Raw genomic sequence first — 18,442 nt, 5'->3', positions numbered from 1 at the left:
ACTATTCTACACATTTTACAGCCAGGCTGGCCCTATCCACTTTTAAATTCTAATTGGAATTTAATAGAAAAGGAAGAAGGTTCAACTAATTAGAAGAGATAAATATTGCAAGATGGACTCTTCCAAATGGCACAGGATTTTATATGCCTTTGTTTAGCCCCAGACAATTTGATCCATAGGTCAGAAGTATCTTAGTTATAGATACTTATATACAAAACTCAAATGAAAGCAGCAAAAACTGGCCATCATTCACTTGTGTAGTTTCTAGTCTTTTGATATAAAATGGAAAAATGAAGTCTGTTCAGTTGATTGTTCTATATTGCAATGCCACTCATAGCCACTGAGGGGTAGCATGCTTAGCCAGAATACTAGGTTTAGTTGCCTTTTTAGTTGCTCTTTACTCTTTTTAGTTGCCTTTGCAGTTTATTTGCAAATTGAATGATGTAGAGTCATAGTGATAAAGGACAACTGACATTTCTATTTGGTATTTTCAGCATGAGTATTGCACTTTAGAAACAACAGCAACAACATTAACACTGGAAATGTTTCAGTGGCGATTGAGCTATCCTCAATATTTGTCAGTATTTCAAGCCAGAAACTTTGTTTCTGCTCTTGCAACAATCTGTATCTTGCAACAATCAAGGCACAGTAAAAATGGTATACAGTTTTACAATAGACTTACTTGATCATTTCAAAAAGCTTTGGATCTGAGACTTTGATATTTCGTGCAATGTTCCAGGAAAGATGAACCATAGGTACTATTGACTTCACACTTTGCAATTTATTCCACTCGTACCGTTCCACAGCCAGTTTATATTGGCAGGCTACAAGAAAAACATAGGGAAATATGGGCACCCAGGTTGCTATTAAGAATATCTAAAATGTAGTTCTTCTCAGTTAAGAAAAGCTTAATTGCACACAAAACAGTTTAGCAGTTTACCAAGTAAATTAGCATAGTACCATTTTAAATTGCACACGCCATACCAAAAAAAAAAAGATATAGGAGAAAATACTGAAGATCCTAGCAGGTATTCTGAGAATAAACAGAAAAATTAAATTTCCTTCCCCTTAAGTTGAGGCTTTTTAAAAAGGAACCATATTCCTACCAAAGTTGGGTTCATGTACTGACAATGTAAGGCTTATGATTTTATTTGTCGCATTCCTCAAACCAAGATTTGGAAGACTGGGAAAAGTTGTGTGCGCTCCCCCCTCTCCTCATGAACTCAACTTAATAGCATACTTTTTCAGTTTTCAAAGCTGTTTTCTTCTGTCCTAACTGGCAATTTGTATTGGGGGGAGGGGGGAGGAGACCAGTCTGGGATAGCTAACCATCATTCCATCCTTGGTTTGTAGGGCCTGGTTCAAACTAGGAGTCCATGATTTGACTAATTAGGATGTGCTCTATTGAGTCAAAGGGAGGAGAGAGCATAAGTACATACATCTTATTCTTGTTCCTCCAAATTATGGTTTGGAGGATCAGATGTAAATCAGAATGCAGCCTATGCTACTGCATACAGAAACCCTTAAATACTGTATATATTTCAATGTAAATAAATCCAAATTTGTTCTATTACAAGTTGTTAATTTTGAAAATACAATATAAATTGCTGTTGTTTACAGGCTGGTTGTTAATCTCAGAACAGGCTTCATTTCCTCTGAAAATTTTTCAAAATGCTTGCTAAGATCTAATATCTACCCTTTCAGTATCACGGTCTGCCTTCGTATCTTGCAAATACCTAATCTGTTGAAAATTGGGATTTTAGGGTTAGCATTTTCTAAGCACACAACAAAAGTATAAGATATATGATCATACCTGTAAGAGGGCCAACATTCCATGCAATATTGTTACACCAGCCAATAGCCTGAACCCAATGAACGGTCCCAGCATTTATCCACACCAAATCTCCAGGTCTCTGAATAAACCTATAAACTGGAACATTGGCTTCATACAAATCTTCCAGATTCGGCCACCAAGAACCCATAAGGAAATTCATATTGTTTCTGAAATAAGAAAAGTTAAAGAAACATTTGTCATTGTAAATACCCTATCTATAAAATGTTAAAGAAATTCAAAGTATTGGACACAACTGACAAAAGCAACAATAATTATATTAGTTCAGATAGTAAGCTCTTATTTCCTGGAGTGAAATCCTATGTATGTTTAGACAGAAGTAAGTGCTGCTATTTCTAGCATTCTCCAACCAGCCAAGCCCTTTCTGTCTAAATAGACATAGGATTGTGCAAAGAATTACAATGTAAATTGAACTGCTTGTCCTAATGTTTACACAGTATTTACAGGGACAAATATACTATCTAAAGGAGCACCTTCCAGAAATGTGGTTTCAGTAATAGACCCTGAAGGCCAATATAGCAGAACGTAAGTTTGAGAAATTAATAAATATTAGCTTCATGAATTATCATAGAATAGCTGCTGGCACAACTGGTATTTATCTGCAACTCTGTTGTGTTGTACAGCACTGCAGAGTATTGTGTTGATATAGAACCACAGAATAGTAGAGTTGGAAGGGGCCATGAAGGCCATTGGGTCCAACTCCCTGCTGTTTCAGGACATCAATTTATATCATCCCACTCAGATGGCCATCCAGTTTCTTTTTGAATAAATTCCATCTCTGTCAATCCTAGGTAATCCAGGGATATCTGGACCACAGAGTCCAGCAGCTATGCAACTACTAATGCTGTGACTAAGGAGAGTAAGTAGCAGTAATCACTGGCAAGATGTCAGACTCATGGAATCCCTGTTGCCTGGTCACAAGCTGTTGCAAGTAGTCCAAAGAGTTGCTGCAGCATCAGTTGCTATTGCTTGAATTCTACAACCAGGTATGCCTAAGCTTTGGCTGGCAAAGAAAATAGGGTAATATAGACTCACACTGCTTCAGTGTGGAACTTTTGTGGACTGTAGCCATGATTACTACATACTCCCTAACTCTTCTTCATGACAGCACAAGCCAATTTACAACTACTGATGAGCGTTCCAAAAGCTAAAGTTTAGGTAATGCCCAAGTGCTTGCACACACCAACAGGAATTTTGCCTCTCTTTCTTTGAACAGCAGATCCCCTTGCCATATTAGTTATAATCCCTCCATTCTAAGGCTTACTATGGAGCATGGAAAGCTCCTGTTAAACCCAAATTTCAAAGTCTCTTGGGTCAGCAGAACAAGTTACATTGATTCTTTAGTTTCCAGCTACATTAACAACACACATTTACATTAATACTCCTGTTAGACTAGAATGCATGTAAAGGTGGTAGAGAAGAGATATGAAAGAAATATAGTAAGAAAAAAAACAGAAAATGACAAACATATTTTCTTAAACATCATAAATTACACTGTTTTAGAGGCAGAGTGAGGTTGTAATATAACAAGCAACAGAATACAGGGGTGTAAACAGTGAACGTACTTTTCACAGAAGTCATTCATGACACCCCAATAATTTTCTGGAACAACAAACCATTCACAGTCACCTGGACCTATGTTTATATTGACTGAGCAAAAGTTGTTATTTTCTTGATGACCTGAAATTAATAAGAAAAACGAAACAGTAACAGTGATGTTTGCAAGGCACTAAAAAGTATGGAGCACTATATACAAAGAAAAATAACTGAATCATGTAGCACCTTAAAAATGAACAATTTTTAGTGACAAAAAGCTACTTCATGTTCCATGCTCATCCTCAAAGTGCTCTAGCAAACTTTGTTTTTTTCGTTCAAATAGTAATTTAATAGCATTTATTTAACAATATTTAAATAGCTTAATATTCCATCTTTTATATCACCTATATTCAAGCAAGCAAGCAAACAGAAAATAAATTACAACAATAATGATTACAATGACCAAGCCAAAGGCATTTTAAATCCCAGAACAAGGTCAGAAGCCAGACTGAAAAGGATATTAGTTTCAAATAGGAAAAGCTGGTGTTGAGTTGTCACAATGTTATCATCTTCAAGAAGAGACAAGAGGGGATAAAACTCAGAGGGGTCCAATTCTAACATGCTTATAATACTATTTCAGCAAGTTCTAGCTTATCTAATTCATCAACTCTATGTAAAAACGAATCTATAAGACATCTTATAATAAGAATAATGCCACGTATCATGAACTGATGATTTCTTGCTTGAGCGATCTGAAAATGATTCAATAAGGAGGCATAAGTCTAAAATTGTATTATCAGTAACCTATTCCTAATTAAGATGTATGATTTTTAAAAATAGTTCTGATGGGAATTGCAGTTATAGGAAACACAAGTGTAAAATATTGTTTCACTTTACAGAATTCATAAAAATTATGGAGAGTATGTTACTATATATTTGCTTACTATTTGACAAAAACATTCTGAAAGACACACTTTCAAAAACAATCTTTAAAATTCAAACTTCAGTTTTAAGATTCTATTTGTTCTAGCTTAGCTAAAGTTGCTGTATTTCCTATGTTTTATTACTACTCTTCATATAGCATCACTGATGTGTACTTTACAAAGAATGAGTAGGTAACTCTTCTTCTATAGGGCTTAAAATCTATAATTATTGTTGATAAGCAAAGTCAAAGCAAGAGTATTGAGAAATTCATACCCTTTTGTCAGTATGTAGCATAATATAGGCACTCCACTTTACTTACCTGGTGTTCTGCTGCCTGGTACCTTCATATACAACTGGACTGTATTCATTCCCAAGACTGTATGACCAACATGACTAAGAAGATTTCCTGCTGACACTACACGCACAAAAGCAGGAAGCTTTGTAAGTTCATGGAGTTGCAGCTTCCACCTGTTGTGAAACAGCAAACTAACTTATTCATGTGATATTCTGGAAGTAAAACACAATTACATACCTTATAGAACATTTTAAAATGTGTACTTACTCCACACAGTTAAAATCTGAATTGAAACTTTGTGTGCATTGAGCAGAACTGATCCTAACTGGAATAATGGTACTGGAGGGAGCAAGCCTTTAAGCCCTATAAGCCTCAGCCAGCATAGCTTGTGTTGAGAGTTCATGGGAGTTGTAGTCCAAAACATCTGGAAGGGACAAGGTTGCCTAACAATGCGCTAAAGGCAGGCCCCTTTGTGCATCTGAACTTGGATTCCTCCCTGAGACTTCCTCCCAGCCTCATAGGTGGTGGAGCTGAGTTCAGCAGGGCCTAGGAATTGTCTTGCTGGTTATGTCAGATTAGATGTGAGCATAACTATCATCCTTCACTGATCTGGGACCTAATATGTGGAAACCTGACTGGATAATACTGGAAGACCAATTCAGAATCAATTGTTCTAAGGAGTAGTTTTGTGCAGAATCACACCTGCCAGAAGAGAAATGGAGGTGGAATGGCTCTCATCTGAAGGTATGCCTCACATGCATTGGAAATTCAGTGAAAATTTCACTTTATAATCTGAAATCCAAAGAACAACCTTACTTTCAAGTGCCCAAGTGAGCTTTTGAGGTTTGTTTCTAGATACATCCCCTTCCCCAGATTTTATAGCAAACTTTTTTGGAAACTGAGGAAACCTTTAAAAATGGAATAAGAAAAAGTAGTCAAAATCTTTCTAGGCATGCACAAATCCTTTGATTCTGCTGGTGTACAAGGCACCGTCACTGCATGTTAGGCTTCCAGGGCTGAGTGTGAGGTCTGAGTTCAATGAATCAGTTCACTTCTCACAACTCCAAGCATCCATTCTGATAATCTGATCTTGTAGGCAGAGGGGTGTGTAGAAGATAGCCATAAAGGTATGCTGTGAGTAGGCAAAGAAAGCTATCCAAATGTGTTCAGGTTTGCATGCAGCTGAAGCAGGCCTAGATCCATGTGCAAATGGAGAGTTAGCTTGTTACCAGGCCTCTTAGGGAAATGCTTGAATCGCCACTGCACATTTCCCCTGAAAGTGGCTTACCTTGTCTGACCTGATTCAGACAAGACAATCCACCATGGTTTGTTATTATAGGCAGGTTGTTGTGTTCTGTGAAAAGGGGCTGCTTCACTAAGGGTGGCTTTTTGCCCCTAAACAAGCCACTCTGCAGTGCTCATGGGCTGTTCAAGGCTTGCTGCCACTCATGGATGACTTTGTGTTATCTGAATCCAGATACCATGTCTCTATGTGGGTGAGATCCAACAGTCAGTGAGCCCTTTGGCAAGAAAAGCAAAACACCCTTGGCCCTTTGTCCAAGAAGCTGCCTGGTGACTGCCATTGCCACCTACCACAAAATGCTTAACCCACACTTGGGGATGGCTGTCAGAGATGGCTCCCTGGAAATCCTTTCCCCTCCCACTTGTAGGTGAGCCACCCATTGAAAGCAAACATGCAAGGGGACCATTTGCCAAGCAGCAGCTGGGGTTCTTTGTTTCGGCAAGTGAAATCCCTTTACCAGCATGACCCTCCTCTTTTATGTTTTCTCCCTTGGTCTCCATGGGGGAGAAACCTTTTCCCCATGTCCTGACCCTCTGTAGGCTCAGCAGAGTCAAACTGCTCTCCTGACCTTTTTACTGGAAAAGGAGTTTGACAGTTCAGCTTTTGAAAGTAAGAGGTGTGTGTGCGGGATTTAATCTGAGTACATCTGCTTAATAAAGCAGACTGAATGGATTACCCTTGAAAATGAAGTAGAAAAATCCAGGTGTTTTTTTCTTGTTACTACATGGCTGAACAAGCAAAATAATACAGCATATTCTCACACCTGGGTTTACCTAGTCTGATAGTCAACAACCATACCTCCAGCTAAATTACTCAATACTTGATAATCAAATCAAATCTTATTGATAAAGTAATACAGTTTAGTAAAATCAGATTTAGCAATTCAATTAAAATAATTCATATTTTGATGTGGTAAGAAACACTAGCCTTTTATGGCAAGTATACATATGTATCTTTACTTACTTTTTATCATCTGAAAGATCAATGTTGGTCCCAAATTTGATAGTTTTAAAAGGTCCTTTTTTTCTCCTACCAGAACTGTAAAATAAAAGATACAAATAAGAGATGGACATTAACAAGTTTTTTGAGGTTTGGTATAGTTATAAATTTTGTACAGTTATAAATTTTAACTAGTTTTAAAGAAGACAATATGAATTCTAGAATTTTTAGTTATCTACAAAAGTCAACATGTTTAGGAGATCGAGGGGCTATTTTTGTCCCCATTTCCCCCATAAGAGTCCCCGGGGGGGGGGGGGGGGAATAACTCTGTACTACCACTATTGTTAAATTTAGCTTGTTTAGTAGTTTGGGTATCCAATTTCTTCAGGTACCTTTTTCTTGTTTAAAATTTTATTAACTATTACAAAACAATAATACAAATATAAAATGCATAATAAAAATAAAGGAAAAACACAAAATACAACAATAAGCTATATATAAAAACAACTAGTGCACCCCTCCATTGGAACTATGGCTATGTATTCCTTCCTTCCTTCTTCCTTACTTTTATCTTCCTGCTGTTTCAGGAATACCCCTTCCATCCAAAATTGCACTGAATCAACCAAAGGTTTAATACCCTTCCCTTTTATTAATAAATGTTCAATAAACAAATCCCATATATCATTAAAATCATCCTTACTTATCAATCCCACATGTCAGCTTGCTTGCTTGCTTATTTATTTATTTATTTATTTAAAACATTTCTATGCCGCCCCCATCGCAACAAATCCTCGGGGCGGCTTACAACAAAAACAAAGCTATACAAAACCATACAAAAACATCATTAACAGCAATATGGCAAGTCTCTTTATAACATGCAATTTCTTTAGTTACTTTTTATTTAGGAAGGGGGCAGCAAGAGCTGTAGCATGAGGGGAAGATAAGGTGGACATGACCTGCCCGTACCTGATTTATAGTGCTCTAACTGCCCAATTATCAAATACTCTCCAAGGGTTCAACAAAGTCTGTTTGTGAACCTTAAGAAATGCCAACTCATGACTTATTATGAGAAGTCAGAGACAGCTTTGAATTTTTTGTTACACTGCTTACATGGTCATGGAGAAACCAATGAGACATCAAATTAAAGTAATGATAATGTGGATCTGTAGGAAAAATCACTAAGGAAAAAATGGAAGTAGTCATTTTTAATGTCTTTCTATTTATTACTATCAAGACCTCTGGATCCTGCAGCAATTTTGTCTTAATAGTTGAGGTATACGGCAACACCAACAACATAGCTTTGGGAACTCATTTGGTTGGAAACCTCCAAATACTAAGTCTTAAGGCAAGAAATTGCCTTTCCTGTACATAACGTATTTTTCCAGGAAGCTCTCTTTATTAGCTAAGGTTTCAGGTAAAAATAAACTGTCTATTTGAGCTGCTCCTCTGTAAAACAGACTGATCTCTCCATATCTAGGTGCACATTAATGCAGTTGGTAACATAGATCTAGTCCCACATGAAAAAACTCACTCAGTCAACTGCACTGTGCAATTGAGCAACTGATATGGCATGCATCAAGAAGAATCAGCTCTCACACTGTTGGGAGAGAGTGTGAAGCAGGCTTGATTTTGGTAGGAAAGGGAAACAGCATCAATCACCAAAACTCCACAATAGAAAAAAAAAAACAGAATTGAAATGGAATACTTCTTTAGATGGGGAAGCACTAGGGAAGACTGGAAGGGCAGGCAGAAAGGAGAAGATCTAGGACTGCAAAGAGCAAATTTCATGCACAAATATTCTTAAAACCATGTATTTACATTCTATCTACTCACTTATCAGAAGATGTTGATTCGCTATCTGAATGGTCCTTATGGTGACTTTTTTTCTCGTTTTCCTCCTGTAGAAGTCAAATATGTTTTTTAATCATAAATGGCATATATGTGCTATATATGAAGTATGAAATGACCAGCAATATTTTAGCATATAAGCATGGAAATGTCCTCTGTAGAAATGCAACTAGTCACTCTCTTCTGACCACAAAAATAAGCACACTACACAGGAAAAGTTACCTTACATAATTCTTAAATATCCCAAGGAATAGATATAACTGAAGAGTCTGGTCATAGACGATCTTCTCAAAGATGCCATATGCAACCCTCATCAGATTCCACATTTCCCTCTAAAAGGCATACACATATCTAATATTACAAAGTATTGTTAAGAAGTCTATCCATATAGCAAGATATACTAATTATAAGGCACACCTCTGTGTCCACAGGACTGTAGTATTTTTACTTGATTTTCATTCTAGAATACAGCTTGTAGATCAATACTACTGAATTGCAGTAGAGAGATGCATAGGCAGACCTCATTCAAAGCATTGACAGTCTCATGCTGAGGGAGAGGAAAAGGATTTTCCTTCTTTCCTTTGTGCTCCATTTTTAATTGAATGATTTTCCTCCAATCACAAAGAATGTGAGGGGAATTATGTGCATCAGTTTCAGGGCTGGCATACATTTCCTGAGTTGTCAGAAGCATGCCTGGGGACTGGGGCTGGGAGGGCTTCACATCTTCCTGAGAAGCCCACAACACCCCCTTCCTGATCCACCATCAGTTTTGCTATACCAAGTCAGACCTGCAAGGGCCTCAAAAGTTTTCATAAGGGCTTCAGTGGCAGCTGAGGTCAGATCTCTCCCTCCAATGGCAGAATCTTTTCCTCAAAGGAGGAGTACTAATCTATCTTCCAAGGGACCATAGTATTGCAACTGTAGTTAATTAAGATTAATTAATAGAACTAATTTCAAACAGTCATTTATGTGAGAATAAAACTGATTGAAAAATAAATTTTATCATTCCCTCCTTGTGCATATTAATGTATTTAAAACACATGGAAGCCATCTTTTAAGCTAAACACTTCCAAGGCAGTGATAAAAACACTTAAAAGCACAAGATGTAATTAGAATAAAGAAACCAATGATAAAATCAAATTTCACAACCAGCAAGTACCATATACACAATCCCCCCCCCCCCAAAATCCTAATTCAACCAGTCTTTTGAACTCCCTGAAGGCCTGTATACAATGGGAATTGATAGACATCAACTAGAACAAGGTTCCCGTAGTAGAAGACTGCTACCGTGAAGGTGCCTGACACCCTAATTGCTCTTACAGGAGGGCACTGAAGTAGGGCCTCTGATGCTGATTTCAGAGTGTCAGCAAGCTGGTATGGGTTCAATCATTCAAGTAGCCAGCAGTCAAACACTTTAAACAACAACAAACCAATGCAACAAGTACAATAGGTACAACACAATCTGGCTACTTATCACTTACTAATAAGCAACTTCAATTTCTGAACCAACTTTAAAGGAAATTCTATGTAATTCACATCATAGTAATCCAGGCTGGATGCCATTAGGGCATGGGTAATTGATGAAAGGACTCTCTTCTCCAGGAAGGATTGCAGTTGATATCCCAGCTTAAGCTGGTAAAAAACATTCCTGGTCATCACCATCCCAAGCATCCCCCACTTCCTTCTAAGTCCAGAAAAACTTCCAAACTGCATACACTGTCTCCCAGGAGGAGTGCAATCCCTTCTAGGGATCAGTCATTGCACTCCCCTGTGATTTTGTCCATTCTCTTATCTTTCTTGTTTAGCTTTCAGCCCTCAGAATCAGACAGTCTTAATGCTTCTGGTAGCCTCCAACAGCATTGGAATGATTTGGGAAAATATAACGCTAGCTCCATTCTCCAACCAGCAGCTGGAAATCTCCAGTGAATATATCATTTGCCCCATCATCATGGGCAATCTAGAAAAATTCAAGTTGTGTTCCTCTTCAGCCCAACCAAGTATTGTTAAGTTCTCAGCTGAATGTACCCACCCATCAACCAAGCCCAACTTTCACTTGTCTTTCTATTACCACTTTTTGCATCAATCACAACCCACAAGGCCTTTCTTTCTTCCATTTGCAACCTCAAACTATTTTATTCTAGTAGGTATTTGTGATTTAATGATACAATGTCTTTTATTTTGTATTCCTTCCCCTGCCCTTGTTTTTCTAATGTAGGCAGTAGTCTAATACCTTCTCCCTTCCCACTGAAACAAATGAAGTTCCATTGCATTTTGTATCAAACAGAGGATGTTTCTTCCTCTTTATCTCAAAGATATCTCACCCCTCTCATAGCGCTGGATTTATATACCTCAAGAGAATTCATGTTCCAAGACTAGGTTACCTATTAGTACTTAGAATAAAGTGCACATGTATTGTACTAAAGTACCAAACAAGCTGGCAATTTTTTAAAGGAAGAAAAAGTTTCACCATGGGGCATTTTGTTTTAATATGGTAAATACTTTAGAGAGGCTTCAAATACTGTAATAACTACATAAAGACAAACAGTATGCAGTAGCTAATTAGCAGAAGAATGCAGGGTTTTCCTTCTATATCTATTAACTCGAGTGAAGATCAGCATTCTTTAAAAAATAAAATAGGCCAAACAAGAATGCTTTTTTCACAAGAAAAAAATGATTATCTGTTCCTGATCTTAACATTCATTAAGTTATTGAAAATCCAAGTATTTCATTATTTAAAATGTTAATAGCAGTGCTTTCATGAAGTTCAAAATCCTTTGCCTTTGGAGTTTTCTTACATAGGCATATCTGCTCAATAAATAAAAACAAGAAAGTTAGTATGACTTAATCAGTAAAGGAATTATAATGGTCAACTTACCCTTAATGATTCTTGGAATGAGGAGGCCTGGTATTGTGCATATTTAGCAATTGTAGTTTGAGATTTACTGCTTTCACAACGCCATATTTTCTTTGTTCCAGTGGGGTCCCAGTTTTCATCTGATGGCTGCAACAGCTGTGTCCTCACTTCTACTAAGTGTTCATTATTAGCTTCTACCAATGTTTTGGTAGAGAAGAGTCCTAGATCTAGGGAACAGCAATATACTTAATGAAGTAACAGCTCTTTTACATGCATTGCTACTACAGGAACAGCATGAGATCAATGAACAGGCAGTCCAAAAGGAAAGAGGACACCAGCAATTTTCATATAAATACATTGACCAAACAAGCAAATATTTCTCAACTGAAGCAAAAGCTGTTTTAAGAGGTATGTAGACATTCAGGTTTGCAGAAAATGTTAAGACAAATTTCCATTAAAGGTGGGATTTCTTTGGGGGGGGGGGGACTCAAAGTTACTTACCTAACCTCTCCCAAGCAACAGTGTTTTGTTTTCAATATATGTCATATAAAAGGCAACATTAGAGAAATCTAGATTGCAACTGTAGTTTTAAGATTAAACTTGGGTGCTACATGCTTGTTAGAGATGAATTAGGAATTTCTGGGTTGGGAATTTTGAAAAAAAATATTTATTTTAAAATTAAAAAGGCATGTGAATTTACAAAAAAATCATCATCAGTTCCAATTCTCTTATGTTAAAACTATCCTATCTTAAAACAGTATATTTTATAGAAAAGATCTAAATATACAAAGTTAAGTTTTGTAGCGCAAACTTACCTAACTTAAGAGCTCCAGCAAGGCCACGTATTACAGTAACAGGATTGTTCGGATTTGTACAAAATTGATGTAAGGGTGGGAAGAAAGCATCACGCTTATTTTCCAACTACAAAAATAAAAAGGAATATAAGAATATGGCAACTTAAATTTCAGAATTATTTCAAGTTAACAGAATACAGACCTGGACTGGTTCCTCAGTCATTATCACAGTATTTCTGGTTACAGATACCACTGTATGACATGGATATAACATTCACCTAGTCAGAGTTTGAAAAGTAGCATTTTCAAGGATTATCAGATATACTTAAGGATGGATGCTGATAGTGTTGCTGTGGTCTAACCAAGAGTTCTGCAATTCATTTAGAAGCTACAATCAGGCAACAATTTGCTATGTCCGTTCTCTCATTCTGTGGCTTTTCTGATATTTAAAAACATTACTGCACTTAGAAAGTTACAGGGATATGTAGGATATGGCAAGTCTGACACTGAAATATCCACACAGGGAGAGAAACCAAGAAACTCATATTACAAGATATGACACATAAAATGTGATGCTCATTTTAAACAATTTCTTCAGGTGACTTGTCAAGGAGGCATTCAAATCCTCTATGAATAGCGGTCATGATCCGGAAAGATGTGCAACAAGATCTTCTTGCATAGCAGGGCTACCATCCCTTCTGTGTGTTGGATAAACCACTGTTTAAAATGCAGCACTGGGAAAACAGTAGAAGGCAGACTGCTTTGTGAAAAATATCTGAAGCCTACTAGGCCTCTGCATAAGCCTAAAGGGCTTTAGGTATCACAGCCAGAGTATCTGTACAAAAGTATGTTCAGCATATAAAAGTTGCCCTTTGCTTTCAAAAGGCATCAACCCATTTCTTCCAACAGCGAAATGATACTTACATAAATACTAGGTGTTGGTGGATTCAATTTGTCCTTTGGCAGGGGAGGATATGGAGGTGGTGGTGGTTTTGGAGGAGGGCATTTATCCAGTAAAATGCTACTGTTAGATAGGCCATTTTTACCCAAATTCCTAAGAAATGAAAAGTTATATAAATACCTGAATGGATACAGATACCAAGTGTGCATTATTACTAAGCACACACATTTAAGCTGTAAAGAACAGTAACTGTTAAGTACTGTAAACAACTGTAAATATATTTTTAATGAAGGATTTTCAGTATTTTCTTAGATTACATTTTAAAAATATTTACTTTATTTCCTGAATGTGCAGCTTCAACTTAGAATACAACTGAATTCCAGGAAGAGAGATATTAGTTTGAAACATGAGATAGAGCTCTTTATCATCCAGTTTAGGAAAAATCAATTCATAGGAAAAGTTGTGCAAAGGCTGAGCTCAAGCTGGTAAAAGCAAAGATCTAACTGGGAGTTCAATTTTAAGGTAAGTTTTCTTGTCTACCCTAACCTTCACTCATTTTACACACCTGTATGAAGGGGTGAAAGAAGCAAACAGGAGAGAAGGTAAACAAAGAAGGCAGAAAAAAGTAAATAGGACCTAGATATCTGAAGGAGCATCTCCTTCCCTATGTATCTACCTGCCCCTTAAGATCTGGGGCAGAGGCCCTTCTTCGGGAGCCTTCACTGAAGGAGATTAGGAGATTGGCTACCCGGAGAAGGGCCTTCTCTGCAGTGGTGCCCTGGTTTATTGAATGCGTTCCCCAGAGAGGTTCACCTGGCGCCAACACTTCATTCTTTTCGGTACCTGCCTAAGACCTTTTTATTTTCCCATTATTTTAAGGCTTGACTATGATTTTAATTGTGGGCTTTATTGAATAAGAAATTATTTGGATGCTGTGCTCTATTCTGCTTTTTTGTAAGACCGTCCCGAGACATTGGTACAGGATGGGATATAAAAGTTTTAAATAAATAAATTGTTACATTTTTGTGAAGCAGATCTGACAGAACACAAGAACAATGTGTGAACTTTATCATGGTTCCATGAGAAAAAGAATCTCAAGATGAAATTCATGTTTCAGTCTAACAAGCCATTCACAAACTAATACAGTATCACAAATTCCATTCTAATAAAACTCAAGTTTCCAAGCTCCCCAAAACCCCCACCAAGGCATACTGATGGCATAATAGCATACTAGTCAGGCTTCATTCAATCTTATATTTTAAAACATGGCATTAAAATGTATTGCAGAATCTTTGTTTTTAAGTATCTGATGTGAAATAGTCAAAAGATTTAAGCAAACAGTTGTGATTGCACTGACTGAAGAGAGGATGAACAGAAAATACTTTGGAACTGCACAAACAATAGCAAGGACTCAATGGCCATATTAGATGAACATGATGTGAATTGCAGTTCAATGCCTCTGGAGAGTACCATGTCCGATAAGGCTAGTTTATATACTGCCCTGACCAGATTCACTACCCAAGGTTTCATTTCCTGAAACTAAACTACAAAGTGAAAATTCTTTTTTATATTTACTTTATGCCAACTGAAAATCATTAGGCAAGACCACCTGACAAGGCAGCCCACCCTGCCAATTGGTAGCATGTTCTCAGAATAACCCATGGCTTATCTGACAGATGATCAAATGTTTTGTGAGTTATTCTCCCCATCCTTTCACCATCTGGATCCTTCAGATCACATCCCAGGGTCCTATACAGCAGAATCCATCTTGTCTCCCCCTCCCTGCTTCAATCGCAACCCCACTTTTGTTAGTATTTCTTCCCAGAGTTAGTCACTTGGTAGCCATCTCAGTTACCAAATCGACTCTCATGGTATTGCAAAGCTTGTGTTTAAGTAGCCCTTATTTAGTGTAATAATTTATAAATTAAAATTTATCATAGGGATGTACAGCACATTCAGTATATAGTGTTCCCTATTATCTGCAGTTTCAGAGATCTGCTGGGGCTTGGAACCTATCCCCTGTGGATATGGAAGTCCTACTGTATGCATTTCCAAGACACTTAAAAGCAAACACAATTAACACCTTAGAGGCTGCAGAACAAAACAGAATGAATGGGGTGCCCCCCCCCCATGTGGTCCCATTTACTCAGCCCTATCCAGCTACTTTCCTCAGGGCTTTTTGACAGCAGTAATGACTCTGAGAAGGAGTTGCAAAAGGGGATGGCCTTAGCTCCTCCTTCTGGACAAGATGGAGACTTGGGAAAAGTCCAAAAATTGAAGGGCACTGAGAAGAGTCAATGCAGCTCCTAAAGCCCAGACTCAGAGGATTATCTGGCTAAGGGGGAGATCTTCAGCCCACCCCAATTGGAAGTATGGATCTCCAGTTTCCTTCCTGTTTGTCAGGAGAGAAAGCTACACAACTTACAGTTGTCAACTATTTGCAAAATAGCCTATATGTAGTCTTACCTTATTGTCTGCTACCACTTGACAACTGTAACTGACAAAGAGACCAGGCAAAACTGTTGTTGTTATGTGCCATCAAGTTGTCTTTGACTTCTGGTGACCTTATGAATGAAAGGTCTTATCCATGACATTCCTGTGTAATTGTTCTAAATTCAAGGCTGTGGCTTCCTGTATGGAGTCCATCCATCTCTTATTTGATCTTCCCTTTCGACTTCTGCCTTTGACTTCCCCTAACAAACTGCCTGTTTGTTTTCTCTGGTGAGTCTTGACTTCTCATGATGTGTCCAAAGTATGACAGCCTCATTTTGTCATTTTTGCTTCTAGGGAAAGCTCTGGCTTGATTTGATCTAGGACCCATTTGTTTGTCTTTCTGTTGGTCCAGAATATTTGCAAAGCTCTCCTCCAGCACTATGTTTCAAATCCATCAGTTTTCTTCCTGTCAGCTTTTTTCACTGTCAGGCTTTCACACCCATACATAATAATTGGGAATACAATAAAGTGAATGATCTTGGTCTCCAGGCAAAGCTACATATATGTTTAACAGCTGTAAGTGTGCACTCGTCACTTTCTGTACTTTATGTGCTGTTGAAACCTATCCAGAGAGCTTTGGCTATTGGGCAGTTGAAATATGAATAACTCCAAATGCCTGAGTTAGGAAGACATTCAACCACACTTGTTCCTTCTCTCAAAAAGGCGGCTCACCTGTGACTTGGGATTTTTCTGGCTAACAGTGGTGGTGGCATGGCTGAACTCACCAAGAGTTGCAAGGCTTTTTTTTTTGGCTGCTCCTGCTGAGCAGTTTTCTTGCCATATACTACAGTGAAACCTGTCTCCCAGGTTTGGACAACATGCCCACCATTATGAGGTCTACAACCCCTAGAACAAGCCATGTGTTGTCAGGGTGGCCTCTTGTTCCAAAACAAACCACCCTGTGAAAAACTGGTTTGGGTTCAATGACATGTCAACCCACAGTGGCTAGTTAGGGTGGATTGCCATGTTGTATGGAACCAGTTAATAAGCTCTGTATCTGTTTTCTCCTATTTAAATGCACCAAATTGTTAGCTCTGGTTATAAACAGTAATTCTATACTAAGACCAGACAGATTAGTCTTTGACTTTTAGGATCTATTACAACTACAATCTAAAAATCATAGTGGCGTTTAGAGAAATTCCAATGAAATTACAAAGCAAAAAAGGCCCAGATCTAGTGATCAAAATCCTCTTAGCCTGCCCCCAAAATCAAGTTTCTAATTGTACAGTTTGCTTTTAGATGTCTATGCTAAAAAGAATACTGGAAATTGAAGGAAGAATCCTATGTGCATAGAATAACAAACATATCTTGCGTTCCTATTGCTATCCTTTACACCCTTTCTAGGCATGGATATTGGAAAAAGGATGGTGACCCCCACCCCCAAAAAACCCAAAACCACTTCCTGGTGTTTTTGCATCTTATTATTTAAAGAAATTCAGCATATTCCAATGGAACTAGCTTACACTATGAACTGGTGACTTCCCATGGATATTGCCTGATTACTCTTCTTGATCTGAGAACTGGATGGACCTGTCAGAAGCCAAGATGAATTGTGGATGTGATTTGCAAAAGAGTGGCGTATGAGGCCATTCACAGTCTTTTTACAAAACATAAAACATCCTTTTTTGATGCTGCTATATTATAAGCATATTGCTGCCAGAAGCCAAACATGTCCACAGAAGAATTTGAAATGAAATGTTGGGGCTGCTCACAACACCATTTTGGCTAAAATAAATGCTGCCCTTCACTCCTGCAGAATCCCTACGGTTTTAAGTATGAGCTTTCTTGCCTAATAAGACAAACAATTTTCTACTTACTCAGAGTAGGCAGCAATTGCTTCCAGGGGAGCAGACAAGTAGCAACTACTTCAACCACACCCCTGCCACTGCTTTATCTTCTCTGCTGTTCCTCTTTCCAAACCCTTTAAAGTAAAATTATTTTTCTAGCAAGAGAAACAGCAGAATATTACAATGACTGCTTATTCTCCTTCCCTTCTGATCTTCTTGGGACAGAAGAGTTAAAATGCACAGCTGTTTTCCCTGCTAGAAAGCAATGCAGTAATATGGATAAAGAGGACAGTTTGGGGACACATGATGTAGTTGTTTGCAAGACTGAATTAAACAGAGTATTACTAACTGTTCTTTACTGAAGTTCAAATCAAACAATAAAAGTTCCCATGACTTTAAAATATAAAGATCTATGATATGACAAAATATTCACTCTTTTATTCAATTATGGATAGAGTTGGCATTAACTAAAGAGCCATTATGGCAAATCTAGACAGCATACTAAAAAGCAGAGACATTACCCTGCCGACAGAAGTGTGTATAGTCAAGGCTATGGTTTTCCCAGTTGCAATGTATGGCTGTGAAAGTTGGACCATAAGGAAGGCTGAGCACCGAAGAATTGAGGCCTTTGACCTGTGGTGCTGGAGGAGACTCCTGCGAGTCCCTTGGACAGCAAGGCAATCAAACCGGTCAGTCCTAGAGGAGATCAACCCTGACTGCTCTTTAGAAGGCCAGATCCTGAAAATGAAACTCTAATACTTTGGCCACCTAATGAGAAGGAAGGACTCCCTGGAGAAGAGCCTAATGTTGGGAACAATAGATGGCAAAAGAAGAAGGGGACGGCAGAGGATGAGGTGGCTAGATGGAGTCACTGAAGCAGTTGGTGTGAGCTTAAGTGGACTCCGGGGGATGGCGG

General features: G+C 38.0%; 1 protein-coding gene across 3 annotated transcripts in view; it reads right to left on the bottom strand.

Annotated features, from left to right (window-relative positions):
- KDM6A (lysine demethylase 6A) overlaps positions 1-18,442 on the bottom strand; it is a 139,648-nt gene that overhangs the window by 12,273 nt on the left and 108,933 nt on the right. For all 3 annotated transcript variants that reach the window (XM_044442763.1, XM_044442764.1, XM_044442765.1), the window contains 9 exons: positions 13,270-13,399; positions 12,367-12,472; positions 11,573-11,778; positions 8,683-8,747; positions 6,874-6,948; positions 4,632-4,780; positions 3,418-3,532; positions 1,814-2,001; positions 683-824 (listed from right to left, as the gene is read on the bottom strand). In XM_044442763.1, the coding sequence (XP_044298698.1) occupies positions 683-824; positions 1,814-2,001; positions 3,418-3,532; positions 4,632-4,780; positions 6,874-6,948; positions 8,683-8,747; positions 11,573-11,778; positions 12,367-12,472; positions 13,270-13,399 (1,176 nt within the window). The remainder of the gene's footprint in view (positions 1-682; positions 825-1,813; positions 2,002-3,417; positions 3,533-4,631; positions 4,781-6,873; positions 6,949-8,682; positions 8,748-11,572; positions 11,779-12,366; positions 12,473-13,269; positions 13,400-18,442) is intronic.

Source organism: Varanus komodoensis, unplaced genomic scaffold (genome assembly GCF_004798865.1).
Source record: "Varanus komodoensis strain SLA01 unplaced genomic scaffold, ASM479886v1 scaffold4, whole genome shotgun sequence".
NCBI lineage: Eukaryota > Metazoa > Chordata > Lepidosauria > Squamata > Varanidae > Varanus > Varanus komodoensis.
Note: the sequence above shows the minus strand (reverse complement) of the source record. Positions and strands in the feature narration are given on the sequence as shown.